Source organism: Mesoplodon mirus (assembly GCF_964341445.2).
Source record: "Mesoplodon mirus genome assembly, chromosome: 7".
Lineage (NCBI taxonomy): Eukaryota > Metazoa > Chordata > Mammalia > Artiodactyla > Ziphiidae > Mesoplodon > Mesoplodon mirus.
This window is the reverse complement of record NC_138983.1, coordinates 137,337,917-137,359,396: the sequence shown is the minus strand read 5'-3', so window position 1 is coordinate 137,359,396 and position 21,480 is coordinate 137,337,917. Positions and strand designations below refer to the sequence as shown.

The 21,480-nt window shown below is 46.9% G+C and overlaps 1 protein-coding gene across 12 annotated transcripts in view; it reads left to right on the top strand.

The window, feature by feature from the left end:
* The first annotated feature begins 1,609 nt into the window (after positions 1–1,609).
* The window catches only part of SNX19 (sorting nexin 19), a 37,144-nt gene continuing 17,273 nt past the window's right edge, over positions 1,610–21,480 (top strand). For 2 of the 12 annotated variants that reach the window (XM_082629303.1, XM_082629304.1), the window contains exons 1-8: positions 1,610–3,334; positions 5,138–5,276; positions 6,401–6,501; positions 6,610–6,729; positions 8,979–9,109; positions 10,324–10,420; positions 10,897–11,077; positions 13,525–13,654. In XM_082629303.1, the coding sequence (XP_082485429.1) occupies positions 1,622–3,334; positions 5,138–5,276; positions 6,401–6,501; positions 6,610–6,729; positions 8,979–9,109; positions 10,324–10,420; positions 10,897–11,077; positions 13,525–13,654 (2,612 nt within the window). In that variant the 5' untranslated portion in view covers positions 1,610–1,621. The other 10 variants (XM_082629300.1, XM_082629302.1, XR_014294784.1 and 7 more) reach the window with 9 other exon arrangements.

The window sequence follows — 21,480 nt, the reverse complement described above, 5'->3', positions numbered from 1 at the left end:
TTTGGGGTTGGAGTTTGCCTGAAGAGTCCTCTAAATATGTGGGGACTAAGGCCATCATGATGAAAAGCTGCTAACAGCACCGAGACTGCTGAAGACAACCATGAACAGCCCTGTACAAATGATACACGCCCCGTGCCAAAATAAAAAGGAAAGCCACATGCACACAGAGCTCCCGGGGACCAAAATGCAGAAGGAAGCTGGCTTCACATGAAACTGGCACCAACACTCTTACACCTGGTCTGTGCTACTGTCGGATACTTAATTTTCCCACAGGTAATTCCGTCTGTGTGGACAACTGAAGGCAAAAAAAACCAAAACCAAACAGAGCACATTCCCAAGCAAATCTATCAGAAGACTGAACATACATCTCTACCTCTGCTTTCTTTTCCTATATATTTGGGGAGGAAAAGGGAAGAAAAGATGGAGGGGAATAGAAAGGCAGCAGAAAGGCTCCCTTCTCTTTGAGGTCTCCCTTAACCACTACAACCCACGGTGACCTTTCCTTCCCCTCATACGTATAATAATTTGCATTTGACCATATCCCATACTGACGTGCATTATTAAATATTCACTCATGACCCAAGAACTCGTCTCCGCAATTATCTGCAAGGTCCTTGAGGACAAGGACCGCTTCTACTCCTCCACACTACCTATCACAGGGATTGAACCTAGCAGATGCTCAAAAGATTTGATTGCTCGGGCAATGCCACCAGCAAATAACCCCAAATCACAAAAAGAGATTTTATTATACGGTATTATGAGATGTTAGGAATAAATCTATCTCTGTGTTAATGCTTTATGCCTTGTATTCAGCAATTCCTGAGCACAAGTTCGCTGAGCTGAGCATGGGTGTTGGGAGAGGGGCGCTGGGGAGTGGGGGGTGAATGTTAAAATGTATCACCAGGCCAACTAAAAAATGCCCACATGAGATTAAAGTAACTGGACTACTGAGTTTGCCTAAATGGTACCCGGTGTTTGCAAACTTCATTTAATCCCTGGAGCGGGAAGTGAGTCTCGGAGGGTCCTTACCTGCAAGCCTGCTCGCAGGTCCCCACCTCTGGGAAGTGGGCGCACGCCTGACTGGTTCGCGCTGTGCGGTCACGGCGGCTCCTCACCACCAGAGGGAGCCGGGCCGCGCCGGGCCGTGGGGCGCGCGGCGCTCTCCCAACATGCCTCGCTCTCGCCGACCCGGAAGTGGTCGCCGGTTCCCGGCCGGACGGCCGCTTAGAGAGGAGCCGGCGTGCGGAGCGCAGGCGCCCGGCGGCTCCAGCCCGGCGAGGGACCCTGTGAGGCCGCGGAGGAGACGCCGCTACGTTCACTGCAGGCGGGACTCAGCGGGGCGCGGCGCAGCGCGAGCCGTTCCCGGGCGCCCCGGTCCTCGGCGTCCGTGAGTGTTCGGTGGGCCCACGGCCCTGCCCACCCTCTGAGGCCGCGGGCCGCCGCCCAGGCACCATGAAGTCCGCAGGGTTTTCCTCTAGGGCCGCTCCCCGGCCGGAGGGGGCTGCGGCGAGGCCGAGCCGCCGAGCCACCCTTGTCACTGGACCCTACCTGTAGGACGTCGGGGCCCGCCGCCCGGCTGCCGTGTCCGCGACGCAGTCGGCGCCCCATCGCCGGCTCTGACATGGAGGAGGGGGGAGCTAGTCCGGGGAGCCCCCTCCCGCCCGCCATGAAGGCAGAGACCGCGACCGCGGCGCAGGAGCCCCCGGCCGGGCCCAGCCTCAGTCACCTGCTGAGTAGCCGGAAGCTGGTGGCCCTGGGGGCCGTGCTCGGCTGGCTCCTGATCATCCACCTCCTGGTCAGCGTGTGGCTCCTGTGCCTTCTGTCTGCGATGCTGCTGGTGTTGGGAGGATGGCTGGGTTCCGACGCCATCGTGGGGCCTTCGGGTCGGCTGCACCTGGAGCGCTTCATCCCCTTGGCCATCTGCCCCCCAAACCCCGAGGCCGAGAGGCAGCTGGAGCAGGAGATCGACCGCACCATCCGGATGGTCATGCGGGACTTCGTGTCGTCCTGGTATCGCACGGTGAGCCAGGAGCCCGCCTTCGAGGAGGAAATGGAGGCAGCCATGCGAGGGTTGGTCCAGGAGCTCCGGAGGAGGATGGCCAGGGTGGACAGCCATGCTCTTGCCCAGAGGGTTCTGACTCTCTGTGGTTGTCACCTGCAGAGCTATCTTCAGGCAAAGGAGGCCACGGCAGGGAAGCAGAGTGGCACAGATGAGCCCTCCCAGCTCTGGGAGGCTTACTGCCAGGCCACCGCCCCACATCCTGCAGTACAGAGTCCCAGGGCTGAGGTCGCCTACACACGTGGCATCGTGAACGTGTTGCTTCAAGGCCTAGTGCCAAAGCCCCACTTGGAGACCCGCACCGGCCGCCACGTAGTGGTGGAACTCATTACTTGCAATGTCATCTTACCGCTGATCAGCAAGCTCTCGGATCCGGACTGGATCCACCTTGTGCTCGTGGGCATCTTTTCCAAGACCAGAACTGGCCCGGCAGGAGGGGGTAAACCACTCTGCCCAGCCAGTGCCCGGGAACAGCCCTCAGTGCCCACATCTCTGCCACTGATCGTGGAGGTCCAGAGTCTAGCAGATGCGAGAGCCCCTTCTCCAGCCCCAGTGCTCCTGAACTGTAGTGAGCCTTCACACCCCTCCCCAGAAGTTGAAGAAGGCCACGAAGCACTGGAGGGGGATTTGGGGGGAGTGCTAGAAGAGAGAGAAGTAGGAAGCAACGCGTCTCACTCCCTGCAGCCTCTGTTCTTGTCCGAAGATACGGAGCTGGAGTCTCCGTTGTCTGAACTGGGCAAAGGAACCATCACGCTCATGAACCCAGGCACCTTCCTCTCTGCCAGGATTCAGGACTCCCTGTGTGCCCTAGGGGGTCCCCAGGCTCTGGAGTCTAAGGATGACGGGGGATCCGAAGGAACTGAGGGGGCAGAAGCTGAGGAGGGTCCAGGAACAGAACCAGAGACCGGCCTGCGTGTCTCCATGCTGGATTCCTGCCCAGAGATCCAGATTGACGCAGCAGACAAGGACGTAGAGCGGGGAGATGTCACCTCTCTCACAGCTTTGCTGGCCAGTCCGGAAAGGATGTGTCCCCCACGACCCTCGTGCTTAGAGAAAGATCTCACCAATGGTGTGAGCTCCCTAGATCCCGCTCTCCCACAGGTACTACTCTCCTCCTCTTCACCCGGTCCCCTCAGCTCAGCCACCTTCAGCTTTGAGCCCCTGAGCAGTCCAGACGGCCCCGTTATCATCCAGAACCTTCGTATTACCGGCACCATTACTGCTCGAGAGCACAGCGGCACCGGATTCCACCCATACACGCTCTACACGGTGAAGGTAACAGGGTTGGAACTGTGGTCGTCCACTCTGGTCTGGGAATGAGTTGGAAAGCAGAGTCAGTGAAGCTAGTGTTTTGAGGGGGAGAGGCTACTCTTACTTAGTTTGCCATGGTTAATTCAGCCAGCATCTGTAGGTGAATGGTCTGAGGCTCATTTGTGAAGCAGAGTAGGCCTCTGTCTGATACCCTCACAACCAATGCTAGAATCGTGGTATACTGAGAGTCATATTTGTCAGTGGTTCCCAATGGATACAGTCTTGTCCAGAGATTCTTTCCAAACTTCTTCCCTGCTAATTTCTTTCTTTTTTTAAGTACTAGTATCTTTCATACTTTTTGTTTTAGGAAGGAAGGTTATTTACCTATATATACCTCAAAAGGTAGCAAGTTCTTCATTCCTAGAGATGTTTTAGAGCAGGAGTAGGAACTGCTTGGCAGAAATGATGTGAAGGGGGTTCATGGATCAGGTGGCTGTTTCGGTTAGAGCAGCAGCTCCCTAAAGCTGGTTTTGGGATAGGCTGTCTCCAGGTCAACTGGAGAGTTGTATTTTTAAAAAATACGAATCTTGGGGCCCATTCTTGGGAAATTCTCATTCAGAATCCGTCAGCGCCTTTCTGAATCCGTATTCTGACAGCAGAGTCTGCAGCCCAAGTGATTTTGAGGTGCGGCCAAGCTTGGGACCGTATCAGTATCAAATAGTGTCCCTCAAGGAGCAGACTGTTCCACAGAGAGCATCATAACTCCAGGTGCTCCAAGTCTGAGAGCGCTAACCTGAATTCCACCTGCATGTCTTATCTTGACCCTTCCTTCTCAGTACTGGTCTCAGGGACTACTTTGCTCATTTCAGCTCATAAGGAATACCTCTCTCTGCCTCTAGAAAAATTTTAAGCACCAGCCTCAAGTCCCACCAACAAGGAGATGGTTTCTTCCATCACTTGCCCACAGTATAATACCTTAATCAAACAATAACAGTAACTCACTCTTAATGAAAACAAGCACATACATTGTTCTTCCACAGAATTTATTATATCTTAACTACTCTGTCAAAAAGTCTTCCCCTGTAGGTATGAAGTTGCAGCTCTCATGCTGTTCAGGGTGGTCGCTCTGGGGGAACTTTCAGCACCGTTGTCTTTTCCCACATACCAGCTCTCCAAGCCTAGGAAGACAGCAGACTCTGACCCCTTAAAACATCTCTAGTCTCCACATGACTTCTCCTCATACAGATGATCTGTGCTCGGGAAGAAAAATTCAGCGTCACTCCCAAGAATGATAATTAATTTGCCCAAGGCAAAATAAAAACACATGTTCCTTTAATGCATTCCAGGCAAACAAATGATTTTTGTTAATCGGCTGTTTTGGATTATTTGTTTTTCCCCCAACTAATATAGATAATCACTGCTTGCGTATAATGACACCATGGTTATCCCCTTATAACATCCAACCCCGTAATTAGGGATGAAAGAGTCAGTGTCATTTTTACCAGTGCTGTACCTTCTTTTTTATCCTTTGTCTTTGGGATTTGAAAATAGTTATAAGTAAAGAGAGTGTTTGCAAGGAGAGCTTTGAGATGGAAGAAGGAGTGGAGGGCAGTAAAACTCATTTTTCACTTCCTAGGCCTCGTCTGTTGGGAAATGCATCTCGTTCCGTAATTCGCTCAGTTTGAGTTATTCATTACAACTTAGAGCAACAGACAGATCTAATACGTTCGGGAACAGAATAGGAACATCTTGCTCCCTTTACCCCTACTCTACTCTTACTGTGTGGCCAGTAAGCTGATGCAGTAAACAAATTTGTTCACCCGACAGTATGAGACGGGCCTTGACGGCGAGAACAGCGGTGGCCTGCAGCAGCTGGCCTACCACACCGTGAACCGCCGTTACCGTGAGTTCCTGAATCTGCAGACCCGTCTGGAGGAGAAATCCGATCTACGAAAGTTCATCAAAAGTCAGGAGTTACCCCAGCCCCAGAATGCCTGCTTGCTGTTCACATCGAGCCACCCTGAGCTGAGAGGCTGGAGGCCTGTTGGTTTGTGGGGAGGGTGGAGGGGGAGAGTGCAGCCTCAGGGATCCTGTGCTCCCCCAGTTTGCTTTGGGTATTTTGGGTTTTAGTGCTGGACAACGCTAATGACATTCTTTCCGAGGTACTTCTTTGCCACCGAATGCTTTGTTCTGGGGCCCCATCTAATTTAAGCTTAGGAAGGAAACTTTCACAGTCCACTTGTGCCTGTGAGGTAGTGTGAGGTGTTAAATTAACTTTTCCAAATTTATAGATCAATTGCTCTTAGATATTAAAATATTCTCTAGAAATCCTTGCCAGCTTTCCTTTAACAACAGGCTTTTTGGTGTGCTGTTTGGTACTTGTGAGGCACAGGAACAATAAGAAAACAAAGTTATACTCGAAAAATAAGCTAGTAAGCAGCTGCTTTGTTTTTTTAAAAAATGCCAGCGATCACTCAAACATTTTAATAAGTTCTGGCATAAATTGTGGATTTCAGTTGCACATTTTCTTTATTAATAACGATAATTGATACCGAAAATATATGCCCAGTTCTCTACTAAGCACTTTATACTTATTAGCTCCTTTAGTTCTCATAACAGTCTATGAGATAGCTACTATCATTATCCCCATTTTACAGAAAAGAAACAAAGAAAGATTAAGCAAGTTGCCTAAGGTCATTATTCTAGTAGGGCTTGGAGCCAAAATTTAAACTTCCGGGCCCTTATTCATAACCACTATAGTGTTTGGCCCCTTATACCTTAATATTATCATTAATAATGAAAGTAGGTTGTCTGTATTATATCCCTGGAGTATATGTGGAACTCCTGAAGTAAAAAAAGTCCGAAGGAGGGGAGGACCCAGGGGAGGGACTCTGAAGGGATGAGCCCCAGGCCATGGGACCCAGCCCCCTCGCCAGCCTCGGGCCGCCTCTCAGCTCCAGCCCGCAGGTGAGGGAACACAAATCCCTGGGAAATGCATTCAACAGTTCTATTTTGTTTACATACAGGATGCTTTTTATATGCAGTGACTCTTAGTGAATGTTAATGAATTAACTTTGGTTTTTTTTTAAGATGTGAAGGGTCCTAAGAAGCTCTTTCCAGAGCTTCCATTTGGAAACATGGATAGTGACAGAGTGGAAGCCCGCAAGAGCCTCTTGGAATCATTCCTGAAGGTCAGCACCCTCTGCTCTCGTTCTAGCCACCAGACAGACACCCAAGCCAAGGTGGAGAGAGCTGGGGACCAGAATTTCTCTTTGAAGTCCTTCTTGTGTCTCTTGCAGCAACTCTGTGCCATTCCTGAGATCGCTAACAGTGAGGAGATGCAGGAGTTCCTTGCTCTGAACACAGATGCTCGTATTGCCTTTGTCAAGAAACCGTTCATGGTCTCCAGAATAGACAAGGTACGAGCGGGGCCGCCGTGCTCAGTCTTAGTTTCTCATCAGTGTGGAGGCGGGGGTGGGAGACGCAGCACCCAGCAGTAAGTGGAACACGCACTGGGATTTTCAAGACCTGTTGCCAATATTGGTTGGGTCGTCTACCTGCCGAACGACAGTGAACAGCTAATGAGGATACGATACCGCCCCCACAGTCGGTGTACACACGTCTCCCAGGGATGTCATGGCGTTGCGATTCCAGGGGAGGGATGTAAGGGTGCTTCTGCATCTCCACAGATAGGTGGGGCAGGAAGGTCTCTCCCGGAGACAAAGGTCATTCCCAGGGTCGGTCACTCAGGAAAGAGCCCTAAGACAGGCACCGAGCTGGACTTAGGTTTGTGTAGTGATTCTCTGCTGGAGAACAGAGTGTGAGAGAACTGTACCTTCAAGATGGTAACTCAGAACCTTTGGAGACTGTAGGAGAAGGACATTTGAGCACCACACTGGAGCCTGTGAGCAGAGGTTGCCAACTGATTTTAGTACCTCCAGGGCAGAAGGCTGAGGTCTCTGCTTATCAGAAAATGCATATGTTTTAAGAGGTTAGAAAACACTGACTTTTGTGGCAGAAGAGGCCTCTCCCTCTTCTCATCTAGACTTCAGGGGATAAAGTGATACAGTGGAACTTCATGTGGTGGGAGTTAGGAGACATTCACTGCTGTGAGGAAAAAACTGCAAATCAGAAAGGGATAAACGAGGTCAAATCCCCAGAGTTCCCTGCAGGTGTGTTCATCCATGCTGACGTGTTCCTTCATTGATTTTTTCAACATCTGCCCCGTGCATGCCTACTTAAAGCCACGTACTGTATGCGTTGCTGAGGATACAGGAGTGAACAAGACAGATATGGACCCTCACCACAGACTACCGTCCTGTGAGCCGAGAGAGCGAGTTGTATTTTCTCAGCTACATTATCCGCATTCACGCGGTTCTCTGTGTTCTTTCCCTGGGGTGCTGCTTGACCATTTCAGCCTTGCCTCGGCTGTGCTGGCTGCGCTTGTGGAGGACTAACACGGAATGAGGTCAAGCAGGTGCTGGGCTGCTCTGAGCCAGCAGTGTTCATTAATGGGCCAGAGGCGCCAAAGGAAAAGTAAACGTCTCCTTCCATTTTGATATTTTAGGGTTTCATTCGTTTGTTCTTTTTTCTTTTTAGCAAATGTCTGTATGTCATTTTCCCATTCTGAGAGATAGAAATAATTCTTACTCTTCAGTGAGGATTGTTTCATTTCGTCCTTGTGAGTAGAGAAGTCTATATCAATTCCAAATTCCTTAACTTTAACCTGAGTGAGTTTTGTTATTCTTTCTCTAGTTAAAGAAGAGAAATTGTTCGAATTAAGTGAAAAACCAGATTTTTTACTCTGTGTGAATTGCTCTGAGCATTTTTATATCACATATGTTTCTAGAGTGTATTTCTTATTTTGTTAATCTTTTTCACTCTTTCTTTTCTCCATATATTCCTATCTATATTCCTTCCACTTAATCACATCTTGGTGAAAGTATTATCAGTTTGGAAATGGAAAATCATTCCTCTGTATGAGGACTTCCCTGGTGGGTCAGTGGCTAAGAATCCACCTGCCAATGCAGGGGACATAGGTTCGAGCCCTGGTCCGGGAAGATCCCACATGCCGCGGAGCAACTAATCCCATGTGCCACAACTACTGAGCCTCCTCTCTAGAGCCCACAAGCCACAACTACCGAACCCTCGTGCTGCAACTGCTGAAGCCTGCCTGCCTAGAGCCTGTGCTCTGCGACAAGAGAAGCCACCACAATGAGAAGCCCGCGTACCACAATGAAGAGTAGCCCCTGCTCACCACAACTAGAGAAAGCCCGCACGCAGCAACAAAGACCCAATGTGGCCAAAAAAAAAAAAAAAAATCATTCTTCTTTATGAAAAGGAAAAAATTGAAAATGAAAAGTATTTCACCAGCCTGTAGAACTTCCAGATTATTATTTATCCCATTGTTTTGGCTTCTTTTCCCATGACATTGTTTGTCTTAACTCTGTGAGGAAGAAGATTTTTATAGCCAGAGAGAAAAGGGGAGAGAGTTTCCACCAAGTCATTAGCTAGTGTCTGTGTGGATAGATAAGGCTCTGCTAGATAGGCCAGCCGCCTCCTTGTCCTGGGTGCAGAAAGCTCCTTTGTGGCTTCTGTCTGACCCCGCATCTCTGACCCCACATCTCTGACCCCGCATCTCTGACCCCTGCATCTCTGACCCCTGCAGGTGGTGGTGAGCGCTATTGTGGACACCTTGAAGACAGCATTTCCTCGCTCTGAGCCCCAGAGCCCCACAGAGGAACTGAGTGAGGCCGAGGCAGAAAGCAAGCCCCAGCCAGAAGGCAAGAAGGCTACCAAGTGAGAAACCATTCCCAGTTCTCAGGCTGATCCCCAGTTTTCAGCCAAAGCCCATTCCCACTCTTAGGCCCTAGAAGAGAGGAGATCGGTCATACCTACCAATTTTTATACAAAGCCAGACCACAGACTGAGCCTGAGATCCTGCACAGGCACACTTGGTGAATGTTTGTCTTGCCATGAGAACCTAGGGCCCAAACTCACCAGGGAATTTTGATTAGAAGGAAAATTCTAGAATATGGATATTCTCCTTTTTTATTCCCCTGGAAAGTTGTGATGTTTCTTTCCCTTTAAGAATTAAGGCTTATGACTGATCTCTGTTTGTCATCGTTTCTGGAAATCTTGGCTCAGAATTTGAGTGTATTAGCAGTAAACAGAAATGGGCTAGAATGGACACCTACAGGGCCGATTTTAGTCACTGGCTATTGCTGCTACTCTCTCCTGCACTAGGGTCCCAGGTGCTCTCTGGCAGCGCTCAGAGCCAGCATGTGGAGAGGAAGGGCACCACACTTCCCTTCCTGGACACTTCGTATCTGTATCTGGGCCATTATGAAGGGAGAGAGAGAATGGGGGATGGGGGGTTGTAGAATGTGTGTCTGTCTGTCTGTCTGTCTGTCTGTCTTTATGTTCATGTTTCATGGGCCGGCAATAACACTCACAATTCTTAGCCTTTTTTTTTTTTTTTTTTACTGGGCCCATATTTGAAGGGTAACCATGGTGCCTGTGCTTATAAGAACCCTATTCCTTGAAACATTGAAGTTAGCACTTGTGGTTTTTTCCCTGGTTTTATTTGGAACACAAGGGGAATAGTGGATGTGCAAAAAGGTGTGAACAACAAGGACAACCTTGGTCTGTGCCACTTGTCTGTTTAATCTTCAACAAATTTTTCATGAGTGCATAGTATGTGCTAGCCACTCTTCTAGCCTATGGGAATACAACCGTGACAGACTGGTCCTTATTTCACATTAGCAAACGTCCTTTCACAAATGCAGGGTAGGCATAGCTTAGTGCAAGTGTTACACTGTATATTAAGTATTGCAAGAAAATATATTGTTTGGGGGTTTTCAGGGCTAGGTCTCTCTGACCCTGAACCATAGTAAGCTCCTAAGAATAAGTATGGGTGTTCTTGGTTTGAGGTATTAATACCTGTCAGCCCTTTTGTATGGGGATCAAGACCATGGATTACATACTGTTTCTGCTCTTCGTTTCTGTACCAGGTCCAGACTGAGGTTCTCATCCAGTAAAATTGCTCCAGCACTGAATATAACTGAGGCACACGAGAAGATTCTCTATTGTCTCCGGGAAGGCAGTGTGGTAAGAAGTCCCTGCAGAATTCTTGGACATAATAGCTGGGATGTTGAACCTGCAGTTATAGGCAGCTGAGACGGTCTCCAAAATCAGAAAGGACTTAGGTGCCTTCCTAAAGGACTTCACCAACATCTGGCTCTCTGATTTTTATTCTAGGAGTATTTTCTCAGAGTGGTTTGGAATTCCTACTAGTTCTGGGTTGGCAGGTTGGCTTCTCAAAAGTTGTCAGTTTGGAATAATGGATGAGAGAATGAGAAAGCCAGTTCCTGGAAGAAAACCCAAAGTTTTTGTGTCAAGTGAGACTACAGAGGCATTGTTTTCCTTGCAATTTAGGTTAAAAAAAAAAAAACTTAGGTGGTCACAGAGTCAGTGGGTCCTCTACTCATGACACTGCAGGGAAGGAACAGAGAAACCACGAGTGCTGCAGTTGGCCTGACGCTTTCTGCACGTTTCATGTGACGTGCCACTGGCTCTTTCTTCAGGAGTCAGAGATCCTCTCCATGTCTGGGATGGAATCCTTTATTGAAAAGCAGACAAAGTTACTAGAAACGCAGCCAGCAGAGGCCCCAGGAAAAGATTCTGAACAAATCTCCAAGGGATGTGTGGATGACTGCGTGTCAGGTGCAGGCGTGCCAGCCCAGGACCTCAGCAACAGTGATCCAGGTAAGTGACAGAGAAGGGAGCCAGGGTACAGTCCACCTGGGACCTGGGACTGTTGGGATTCATTGCTTCAGTTTCTCATCTGTTCAGCTAAGCAAGCCAGGTGTTGAACACTAATGTTTGAGGTACTCTGCTGGGATACGGAGGGGAATACGACACAGTCCCAGAGCTGAGTCGAGCAGAGGAGTGTGGCACGTAAACAGGGAGTTCCAGCAAGATAAGATCCACGGTTATAATACCATCCGTATGTATTTTTGGCATGCTTTGGCGTATCTTTGAAATTTATTTAGAAATCTTCTTCCCTTGCCGTCTGTGGTGCCACTTCCCTGGTTCTCTTTCTGCCCCTCTTGTGGCCCTGCCTCAGTCCCCTCTGCTGGCTCCTCAGCCTTCCAGAGCTTTATTTTTGACTCTCTGTTCTTAACTCTGCGCACTCCTGGGTGATCTCATCTGTTGGTTGGTTTCAGCCCTAACACATAGGCTGCTGATGCCTCAATACTGGAGGTGTATTTCCAACTGCCTACTGGAAACCTACACTTAGACGTGCTATAGGGCAGCTGAAATACAGCATTCACAGAATGGAATTTATCTTTTCCCCTGGATCTGTTCCTTCTGGTTTACTTACTGCTGTGGCAAACGACACCACCAAGTTACCCAAGGAAGAGCAGAGAGGAAGCGGTGAGGACACCACTCTCGCCTCGTAAGCATTTAAGGCAGGGCAGGTTTACTTCCCAGCAGTGCAGATGTTTTCTACAGAGGAAAAACTGGGAGCCCTGGATATCAGTAGGTTTGCAGAGCTAGAACTTTTTATAAGAAGAAGGTTTTTCAGATCCCCCAAAACAAAGGCTCCTGCTGAAAATACAAAATCACAAAATCTTGGGTTCAGAAAAGGAAAAAGGACTGATTTCACCATTGTTTCTCAGGTGCCCACAGTCACCTGACCTCTGCTCTACGGACCTTAGCTTAACTCTGTGAAAAATGGAGTTTACAACCCCATCTCTGTTCAGAGAGCTTACATCTCACTGGTTAAGTAAATGAAGCGTTACGATGGCAAAATCATCAGAGAGCTCCAAGAAATTATAAATAAGATGGGATGGGTAAAATAATATAATTCTAGCCAAAATCAACTCTTTAAATTTTGAACGTTATATCTCTAAAGGGATAATTTATGCCTGAGCCCTTCTACCAGCCCTGAGAGACTCAGCATGCTTACGTGGTAGATAATTTACCACTTTTATCAAGAGGACCTCGTGCCTTGTTTGCTGTCGCTTATGTTTTACTGCTATGACTAATTGTCACCACGTGATGGCAGCTCTGGGTAAATGCTAAACCTGAGAAAATGATAGAATTGAAGAGGGTGAATAAGGAATGCTATTTTCCAAGGAACTGAATATCCCATTTTGAGCAAATGACTAGAAAGCAGACACATCAGCTCCCATGCCCCCTTGAAATACAGTGCAGAAAAAAGAAAATATATACTGGATGGGATTAAGAAGAAAGTATGGTTCAGTTCTAGCAGATTTATCCAAATTTGAAATCATTCATGTTCTAAAGAACCCTTAAGCAAGGAATGCTGGGGCAAGCTGGTGCAGAGAATACCCATTGGTCCTAGGCTAATAAAATGATTGTTGGTGATTAATTGTAACATTAATCACAGCTGTAGCTGTGGTTATAGCTGAGATTTATTCAGGAACAGTATGTATTTCTGGGGCAGTTTCCTGGGAAGCAAATCAGAAGTGACATGGGACCCCATGAACAAGGTTAGGGAACAGTGCTTGCATCCATAAAATACATCTGTTTAAGAGAGTTCAGCTCAGCATGGGTATGAGCGTATTTGTGGTCCTTCCAATCTTTGAAACAGGAAAGAAACGAGTAATTGTCATAGCATTTTACCAAAGCTGTAGTGTTTTTCCTACAACCACATATTATCTCAAAATCAAACTGAAGTCTCCTGGATCCTAACCCATCAGCTCTGTGTAATGGAGATGCTTTCAGAGCAACTTTTTTACGGAAAAGTGAATCCCACATCTGCTCACAGCATTTCCTTGCTACTTTGTGGAGGCTAGTGGAATACAAGGATGGAAGGGAGTGGACCTTACCAGTTCCCGTTAGTCACCAGTTGTGAACACTTCCTTGGAACAAAATGTATTCAGCTTCCTGGGGGAAGTACAAAAGAAACAGAAGCTAGGGAGGCAAAATAATTATATGCAAAATCTTTTTAAAGATAAACAATACTTACTAAGTGACTAAGGAACATAAAAGAATTGTAAAGAAATACAGAGCCTATTGCTGAACTTTGTAGAAATGAAGTAAACATCTCTTGACTTGAATACAGATAGATTACAAAAATTTAAGATGACTGATATAAAGATGGAGAAGACCTAGTGCACTGAAACGTGTTCCTCAAGTATGGGTCTCTTTTGAGTTACTCTTGATGCCTTTTCATTCCCCAGGAACAGAGACAGAGTTGGCTGACACAGCCCTGGATCTGCTTCTCTTGCTGCTGATGGAACAGTGGAGATGGCTATGTACGGAGAGCATGCAGAAAGTTATTCATCTCATCTTTGGGACCCTGATTCAGAGGTAGGACTGCTTCACATTAGAGTCTCAGGTTGGACAGGGGTTGGATGTGATGTCTAATTCTCCACTAGAAAGGGAAAGTATAGAGTCCAGGAAGCCTGTGGCCATAAGAGAAGATAAAATCTCTGTTCTAGGGGTACAGGGATGAAGAGTGCCTGGAGAGTATCCCCTTGTTGTCTAAAGTGTGAATGGGTCTGCTTCTGTAAGACTTCTGGCATCATCCACTGAATGACAGGCACCACCTGTGATCTCAGATACTTCAGCTGAACTCTTCCTCCTCTAGGATCAATTCTCCACCCAGTTTTACCTCCGGGTCCTATACCTTTCACCTTGTTACAGTGGATGTGTCTCTTAACTAACAGTGTATAGTCACTGTGACGATAAGCAACAAGAAAGACAAGGAGAAAACTGGTCAGTGCTCAAAATAAAGATGATTTTCTCCAGGAGGGGTGTACATATTCACTACTGAAGAAGCACTTACTGACACAGGATGATAAGGAATAGAAGGATACTTAGATTTAAAACTTGGATTTTATAATTCAGGCTTTGTGATCCCAACACCGCTTGAATCTCCTGAAAGATTTGTACATAGATGGAGTTTTTAGCTACTGACTTCCTAACCATGAAACTGATGCAAGCTTTGCTGAACTGAAGGCCAGAGACACTGTCTCTGAACCAGACAGACACAATAGTGCTTGAGCTTTGGCCACTCTTGCATGAGACATCCTGGAAGATCCCAGAGTAAGAAGAAGCCAAATCCTGAATTCCTCTGTTACCGTGTGGCTCACGCTAATAGGCCACTCCAAAAATAAAAATAAAAACTTAAGAAAAGAATTACGTATCTATTCTGCAACAAGTAGGAAATCCATTAACAACAAGTAATTAAATTGCCCCTTCCACACTTAAAGTTACATAGGATCAGGAAGTCTTAATAAGGTTTCATCGTTAGGAAACTAAGTGAAAGAAGAGGATGCACGTTTATATTTGCTGAGTGTTTATCATTTCCAGCACCTGACCTCTGTTGACATATATTTTCTTACAGCAACCAAGTGAGTTAGGTAGCCCCATCTCACAGAATAAGAAAGTAGAGCTTGGCAAGGTTGACCAACATACCCAAGGCCATAGTTAATGACATAGTGGAAGTTGAAACCGGATGTGCACAACTCCAAAGCCAACGTGCTTCTTCCTGTGTATCGCAGCCTGAAGACTGGTCTCCGTGTGAAGCCCACGTATAAAATGCTGACTGGTCTTTGTGCCTCACTTTCACCCTTGTCCCTCCTCCATACTCAGCTCTACCTCAAGGCTGCTTTTTCTGAAAAGCAAATATGAACATACATCCTGCACTTAATATCCATCAGGGTGCTCTGTGGCCTACAAGAGTGATTTTCCCAACATGCTTTCCAGAGTTCTAGGGTTCCACAGAGGCGCTTCAGAAGCCAACTTGGAAGCCACGGGGAGAACCGAGTGGACCATTTTGATCAGTTTAATAGACTGGGGGTCTAGGTAAGGTTTTGTTTGAAAAAGGTTTCCACTGTGTTTAAAATACATATTCATTTATTATAGTAAAATTCCAACTCCTTTCTTACGTGATCTGGTCCCAGCCTTATTTCCAGTTCTCCCCATGCACACCACCCACCGTGGCCTCAGTACTCTGTGGATGCTCTTCCTTCAGGCCTCTCTTCATCCTCTTGTCTCTGCCTTATTGTCTTCTCTACTTGTTCTTTTCCTGCTCTCTCCCTGCATCCTAAACTTCCCCTCTTCTTGTCTTCTTGGCCTACTGCTAAATATTTTTCAAACATCAACATTCAATGTCATTTATTCTGTGAAACTTTTTATGGCATCCTCCCCCATTTTTCCCTGGATCTAAGGAGTCTTCTTCTCTAATCTCAAAGTTTTGATAATACTTAACACAGTATATTAGAGAAATGGTCTACTTTCCCAAAACTAGTGATTCACCCAGCGTATCAGTTTTCCCCCACGGTATTTGGCGATATCTGGAAATACTTTTGGTTGTCACAACTGGGAAGGGAGGCAGGATATGGCTAGAGGCCAGGGATGCTGCTAAACATCCTGCACACAGGAGAGCACCCTCTCCGCCCCAAACAACAACGAATTATCCTACCCTGAATAGGATGTATCTACACCCTCAGTAGTGCAGAGGTTGAGAAACCTTGCCCTAGACCAGTGGTTCATTAAGGGCCAGAACTGGCTTATGTCCCCAGCAGCTTCCACAGGGCCTGGGATACAGAAGATGCTCATTAAATATTGGACAAAAGAATAAACATTTCCCTTCTCAATACCTTTATACTGGAAAGTAGAGTCTTCGTATGTTTTGTTCAGTCACGTGTGAATGTTGCTGATTGAGGCTTCATTTCTCTTCCTTTGTTAGGCTTACCTTTGCTCACCTTCCCCCAAAATGGGAACATCCTAAACGAGCTAGTGTGTCGTCGTTGACTCCCCACCTCCTGAAGTCATTTACATGATAAATTGGTTTCAGACCACAAGAAATTATTCAGTAGTAACAGAAAAGTACAAATGAATCTGGAGAAATTCAAAAAGGATTGAGATTCATATATAAAAAAGGTAGGAAGGTTACCTGAAGTTTGAATAACTCAGAATATTAAAGAGCTTGGGCCAGAAAGGAGAGAGAAGTGTATTTGGGGAATTACAGGAAGGTCATTGAAGAAATGGTATTTTATGTAGCTAGGGAGCTTTAATACAAGAATTAAATCCAGGGGAATTGCAGGCTGTGAGAATTCCAAGCCGGGCTGCATTACCTCCGTGGGCGATGATCATAAATTGCCTCGTGATAGGGAGGAGACGGTAAGGTGGAGGGTGGGTTGTGAAGTAAATAGATGGTGCTCTCTAGTGTAAGCACTGCCTTGACCTGACTGTAGACATGGGTAAGCCTGCATTGTGGCACACATCCCACTTTACCTTAAAATACTCCCCTCTCTCTCCAGCAGGGTGATTGTTTTGGTCTTATTCCTTTATTCACTGAAAAAATATTAAGAGCTGGGCAGTATAAGACATGGTGCCTGCTTTTACATATTTTACCGTTTAGCGGGGGTGAGAACTGAGGGCTTTATCCGTGATCACAAAGTGAATGCTTGGTGAGGGTAGAAATCAAACCCAGGTATTCCAAAGCCCGAGTTCTTACGCACTTCAGTGTACACGACTCTGCTGTCTTTAATCTGTCTGAGCTTTGGAATAGTAATGATGTCTATCAGTAGGTATCTGGGTGCATAGAACATGTCCAGTAAACACTAGGTCTTCATATTTGCGCTTCAGGAAAAGGAAAGCAGGGTAAAAAGTGCATTCTGTTTCTGATTCCTCCAGCTAGTGGCCCCAGATTCTCTGCCCTGTTCAGGATGCCCCACACAGATCAGTCTCCTGCAGCCTCCGCTGCTCCTACTGTGCCTGTCTCTACGGTTGCACACAACCCCTGTTCTTCTAAACGGGACCACGTGTGAGGCCTTTCAAGGTGACTTTATACCGATGGACTCATTTGCAAAGGCAACAACCAGAGCATCCCCGCGTCTGACAGTAGGCGGCAGACCACCTGGTCTCTGCAGCACAGACAAGCACAGGTTCTGTACAGGGTGCGGCACTGTTCTCCAGGTTTACTGGTGCTGCTGGAATCAAGTCGCACCTTTCCTCACGAGAAGAACTTGGAGTCAGGCTAAGTTCCTCCCCTTTCCGTCCCCATACCCTGACAGTTCCACTGGAACCACACCTGATTAGCTGGGTAGATGGCTGTCTGGTGAATGTAGCTCATGCCATAAACAAAATCAGGGAGAGGGCTTGTGGCTGAATTTCCCTTGACTTTCTTCTCTTTTCACTTTTTTTTTAATTGGGTGGCATCTTTTTTTGTTGTTAAAGGGAGAAAATTCTGAATGTTTATAGTGAATTTGAATGAAGCCAAAATGAATACTGTGCAAGAACAGAATTTTGTGGCTAGTTACTTTTGGAAAACTCTCTGTAACTGTGGTCTGTTAACCTCTGTTCATCCTAGGTATTTCCAAGTGATGATATTTTGTACTTGTTGAGTTGCCCCATATTTCTTCCTGTCAGAAAGTTCTTACATCTAATAAAACTTTATTCTTAAGTCCATTTTGTTTTGTATGAGCTGCAACAGAAATAGGAACACAGATGTTGACACCCTCCTTGCCCTGAGCCTCTACAAACTAGAATTACATGAAGCGTCTCACTCCTCCCTCTTCAAGGTTTTTCACCTTTCTCTATAAATCATTACTCCCAGCTTTTTTAATGATATACTTGGCCCTCTCCTCAACTATCTTGTGCTGGGTTCACATTGTTCTTGAAGCTTCCTTAAGATAGCAGTCAGGAAGTCATGGACATCGGAGAAGGAATCCCAGTGCCCCCTCCAGGGCTTAGAGGATCTGATGCCTGTGGCCCATGGTCTATACCAGCAAGTTCCATGTGCATGGTACACATGGAAAAGACAGGGCTTAGTTCAGGGTTCAGAGTGTAGACATTAACAGTCTTATCAGCTTCAGGGTTTACCATCCAGCAAACTTTTGTTGAGAGTTTACTTTGTGCAGACACTGTGCTGAGCACTACAAGCGTGTCACTGAATGCCCGCAAAAGCCGTGTGAAAGACCTCTTATGATCCCCGTCTCAAAGATGCAAAGGCTTACAAAGAATTGTGGTTGTTCATTCAAGATCACAGAGCTAATAAGTATACTACAGGCACAGTCTGAACCCAGGTTTGTCTGATGTTCAGCTATAGTGACTGTCTCTCAGGATCAGATGTTTGCTCTATGATTTGAAGGGATAAAAGCCAGCCCCAAAATCTTTGACTCAAAGCAGTATACATTCCCCGAGAGGAGACTGCCAGTCAGTTTGTAAAACAAAAACTGCATTTCCACATACGCCCACTCACATATAACACAGAGTACTCTGCAGCACCCTCAAGTCAGCCCATGTTACTTGTCCCTTGGACAGCTTGCATTTTTATTTTTAAAGAGAGGTTCATGCAGCGCTACATTCTTGGGCATTACCAAAGCAAGGTAAGCAAATACGCTGGAAGTGATACCGCCCCAAAGCTGCAGCACCTCCTGCCCGACCTGTCCTCGCTCCGACGGAGAGGTGTGGGTGGTCCCAGCCGGTTCAGTGCTGGCCTCTCCGAGACTGTCCCCGTGACTGCTGCTCAGGAGGCAGCATGTTTGTTCTCTCCCTGAAATCACTTGTGTCTGAGCCATATCCTTTTGCAGAACACTTGGATTATCTTTCTTTAAGTTCGAAAGAGGAGGGTTGGTGTTGATGCCACGGGTAGCTACCGCCACTTCTCTGGTTATCCTGAGCACACTGCCATCCCTGATGGCATCTAGACTTAGACGCATCTCCTTTTAAAAATGTCATCATTTTCCAACCTCCAGCATTATCATCTCCAAGAAGATAAGTTAATTTCTTCTGCTTCCAGCTTTCCTTATTCTCCTTGCTCCCTTAAAAGACCTATATGCATCACTAACTGCCTGGGACGCCAGGGACCGCTGCCAGATCAGAAGCATGCACTCTCTCGCTTTTTCTCTGTCCTGCACAGGCTCAATCTCTCTCTCTCTCTCCCTCTCTCCCCTCCCCTCCTCCCCCCTCCTTCTCTATCTCTGGCCTGCAAGGGAAAAAGAAGAGAGAGAGTAAATTCAACCTTCTGACCCCTCGTTCCAAGCCAAGGTTGGAAGAGTTCTGATTTGAGCCAGGCTCCATAAATCTCCCTTGATTGTTGGTGGTGTGGAGAGAGAGGGGGCAGGGAGCTGAAGAGAAGTTAGATGCCCAAAAAAGGCATCGTTAAGTCAAAGGGAAGTCTTGCACACATGCGCGCCTGACCTCGTGTGTCAGCTTCTGTGCTGGGAACATCCAATTATGTAAGAAGGAGCACTCCTTATTTGGACTTAGAGTCTAAGGGAGGGGAGAGGAGTGGGGGTAGCAGTCTAAGCCAAGGAGTGAGTCCAGCTTGTGTAGACTGCTCATGTCCGAAAACAGGAGAAACCGACAGTATCCCTGCATGCGTGAGAATCAGGTTTAGGGAACTGGACAAGTACTCAGACATTGACTGGGTTGGAGGGAAAGAGGAGAGATGTACTGTGCTCCATTGATGGTAGAAGGTTTGGGGCAGGAAGACCCAGCCAAGGTGAGGGGTGAGATTATTATGGAGTCCTAATATAGAGTGAAGGAATGAGAAGAAGCTGGCCTGGTTCCCTGCCTGGATGCCCAGAGCAAAGCCACGATAAAAATATGAGCCAGGCTAGCAGCAGAGTACACGAATGCCACGTCCTGTGGCTCTGCCCTCCGCATGGCCCCGAAGATGGCATCAGACTCTGTGTCAAAAGGACAGCAGACACATTCCTGGCATCTGTGTGAGGATTTCTTAAAGAGTGAGTGTGGTTGAGTGAGCATGTGTATGTGTTGAGGGCACGTGGGACTGGAGTAGCATGGCAGAAGAGCTGGGAAAAAAGAGAAAGTCCTGCGATCTATGGGTAGAAAAGTACATGAAGTCAGGAAGCAGACAGAGAGGAAGAAGAAAAAAAAGAATATGTCAGGTGAAGTTGTTCAGCAAGCAGTGGGTCCAGGAGAAAATTAAATGGCAAGCTCTGGACCTCGTGCCAGGCCATGGAATTGTTCTCTTAGAAAAGAGGTCTCTACAAACCATCTCTCAGGAAAGGTCAGGAGAAGGTTTGTGGACAGTGTATGGGACCATTGGAGAGGGCTGTGTTCGCAGGTAGGAACATTCATTTTCCTGAAGGGCAATTATGAATGGATGACCATGGGCTCTTCTGCCTCTGCCATTCTCTTGGGTCACTCCAGAATCTTAGGTGTTCTCTGAGTGGAGTCCGTTCAAGGGCCTCTTTCTCGGTGGGCACGTCTAAGTAGCAGATAGTTAAATGGTCTTTCTGACGATGGTTATATCTTACGGGAAGCTCCAGGCCCACCACTGAAAGGTCATGAGCAATCACAACAGAAAAGGAACTGACATTTATTAAATACTAACTATATCAGGTAAGAAGCTGTGTACTTTATATACGAAGGTGCAGTTCAATTCTCTGAGGTAGGCATGTATTTTATAAGTGAGGAAAATGATACTCAGATTAAAGAAGCTTCCCAGAATCATAGAGCTAGTAAGGGCCACATCTGAGATTCCACTTAAGTCATCCTGGCCTGCAAGCCTGTGCCCTTCCTACCACTGCATGCGGGCCTCCCCATTGAGCAAGCTTTCTCACGAAGCAGCGGCCACTAGAATTGGCCTCACCTGAAAGTCCCTGTGCACTATTTCCGTCTAATCTCTCTTACTTTCCATCTGTCTGGCCTCAGAGACACATGTATTTGATGGTAGCATATAAATTCATTTCCATCTGTATTCTTGAAGCACTTCTGGATCAGAAATTATATAGTCTCCCTTTGGTATCTCTATTCTAAATCCTATTCCCAATCAGAAAAAGATTATCAGAGTTACGATTCAGAGTTTTTCAGGAAACATGGATTATGGTTTCTTCCTTTGCTCCATAAATTTCTCTTTCAATTCAGCTCTGGTGCCTGTGGCGTCTCACACCTGATCTCTTTCTATGCGTAGCTTTTGTAGAAAAATGCATACTTTTGCAAGAGTCCCAGATACAAAATTATCTCAAACTAAGTCTTCCAGTTTTCCTGTCCGATTATCTCCTGGCCCTCTAGTTCTAGCCCCGGGTTGATTTTAAGGGGCTGAAATCTATGTTCTGCAGCAGTGCCTTTGTTCAGGTTGTACTGTGCTTCCTGGGGAAGAGGAACACTACTTGTCCTGTGCCTCTTCCACTAGACCTTGAAAAAGGGAAGCT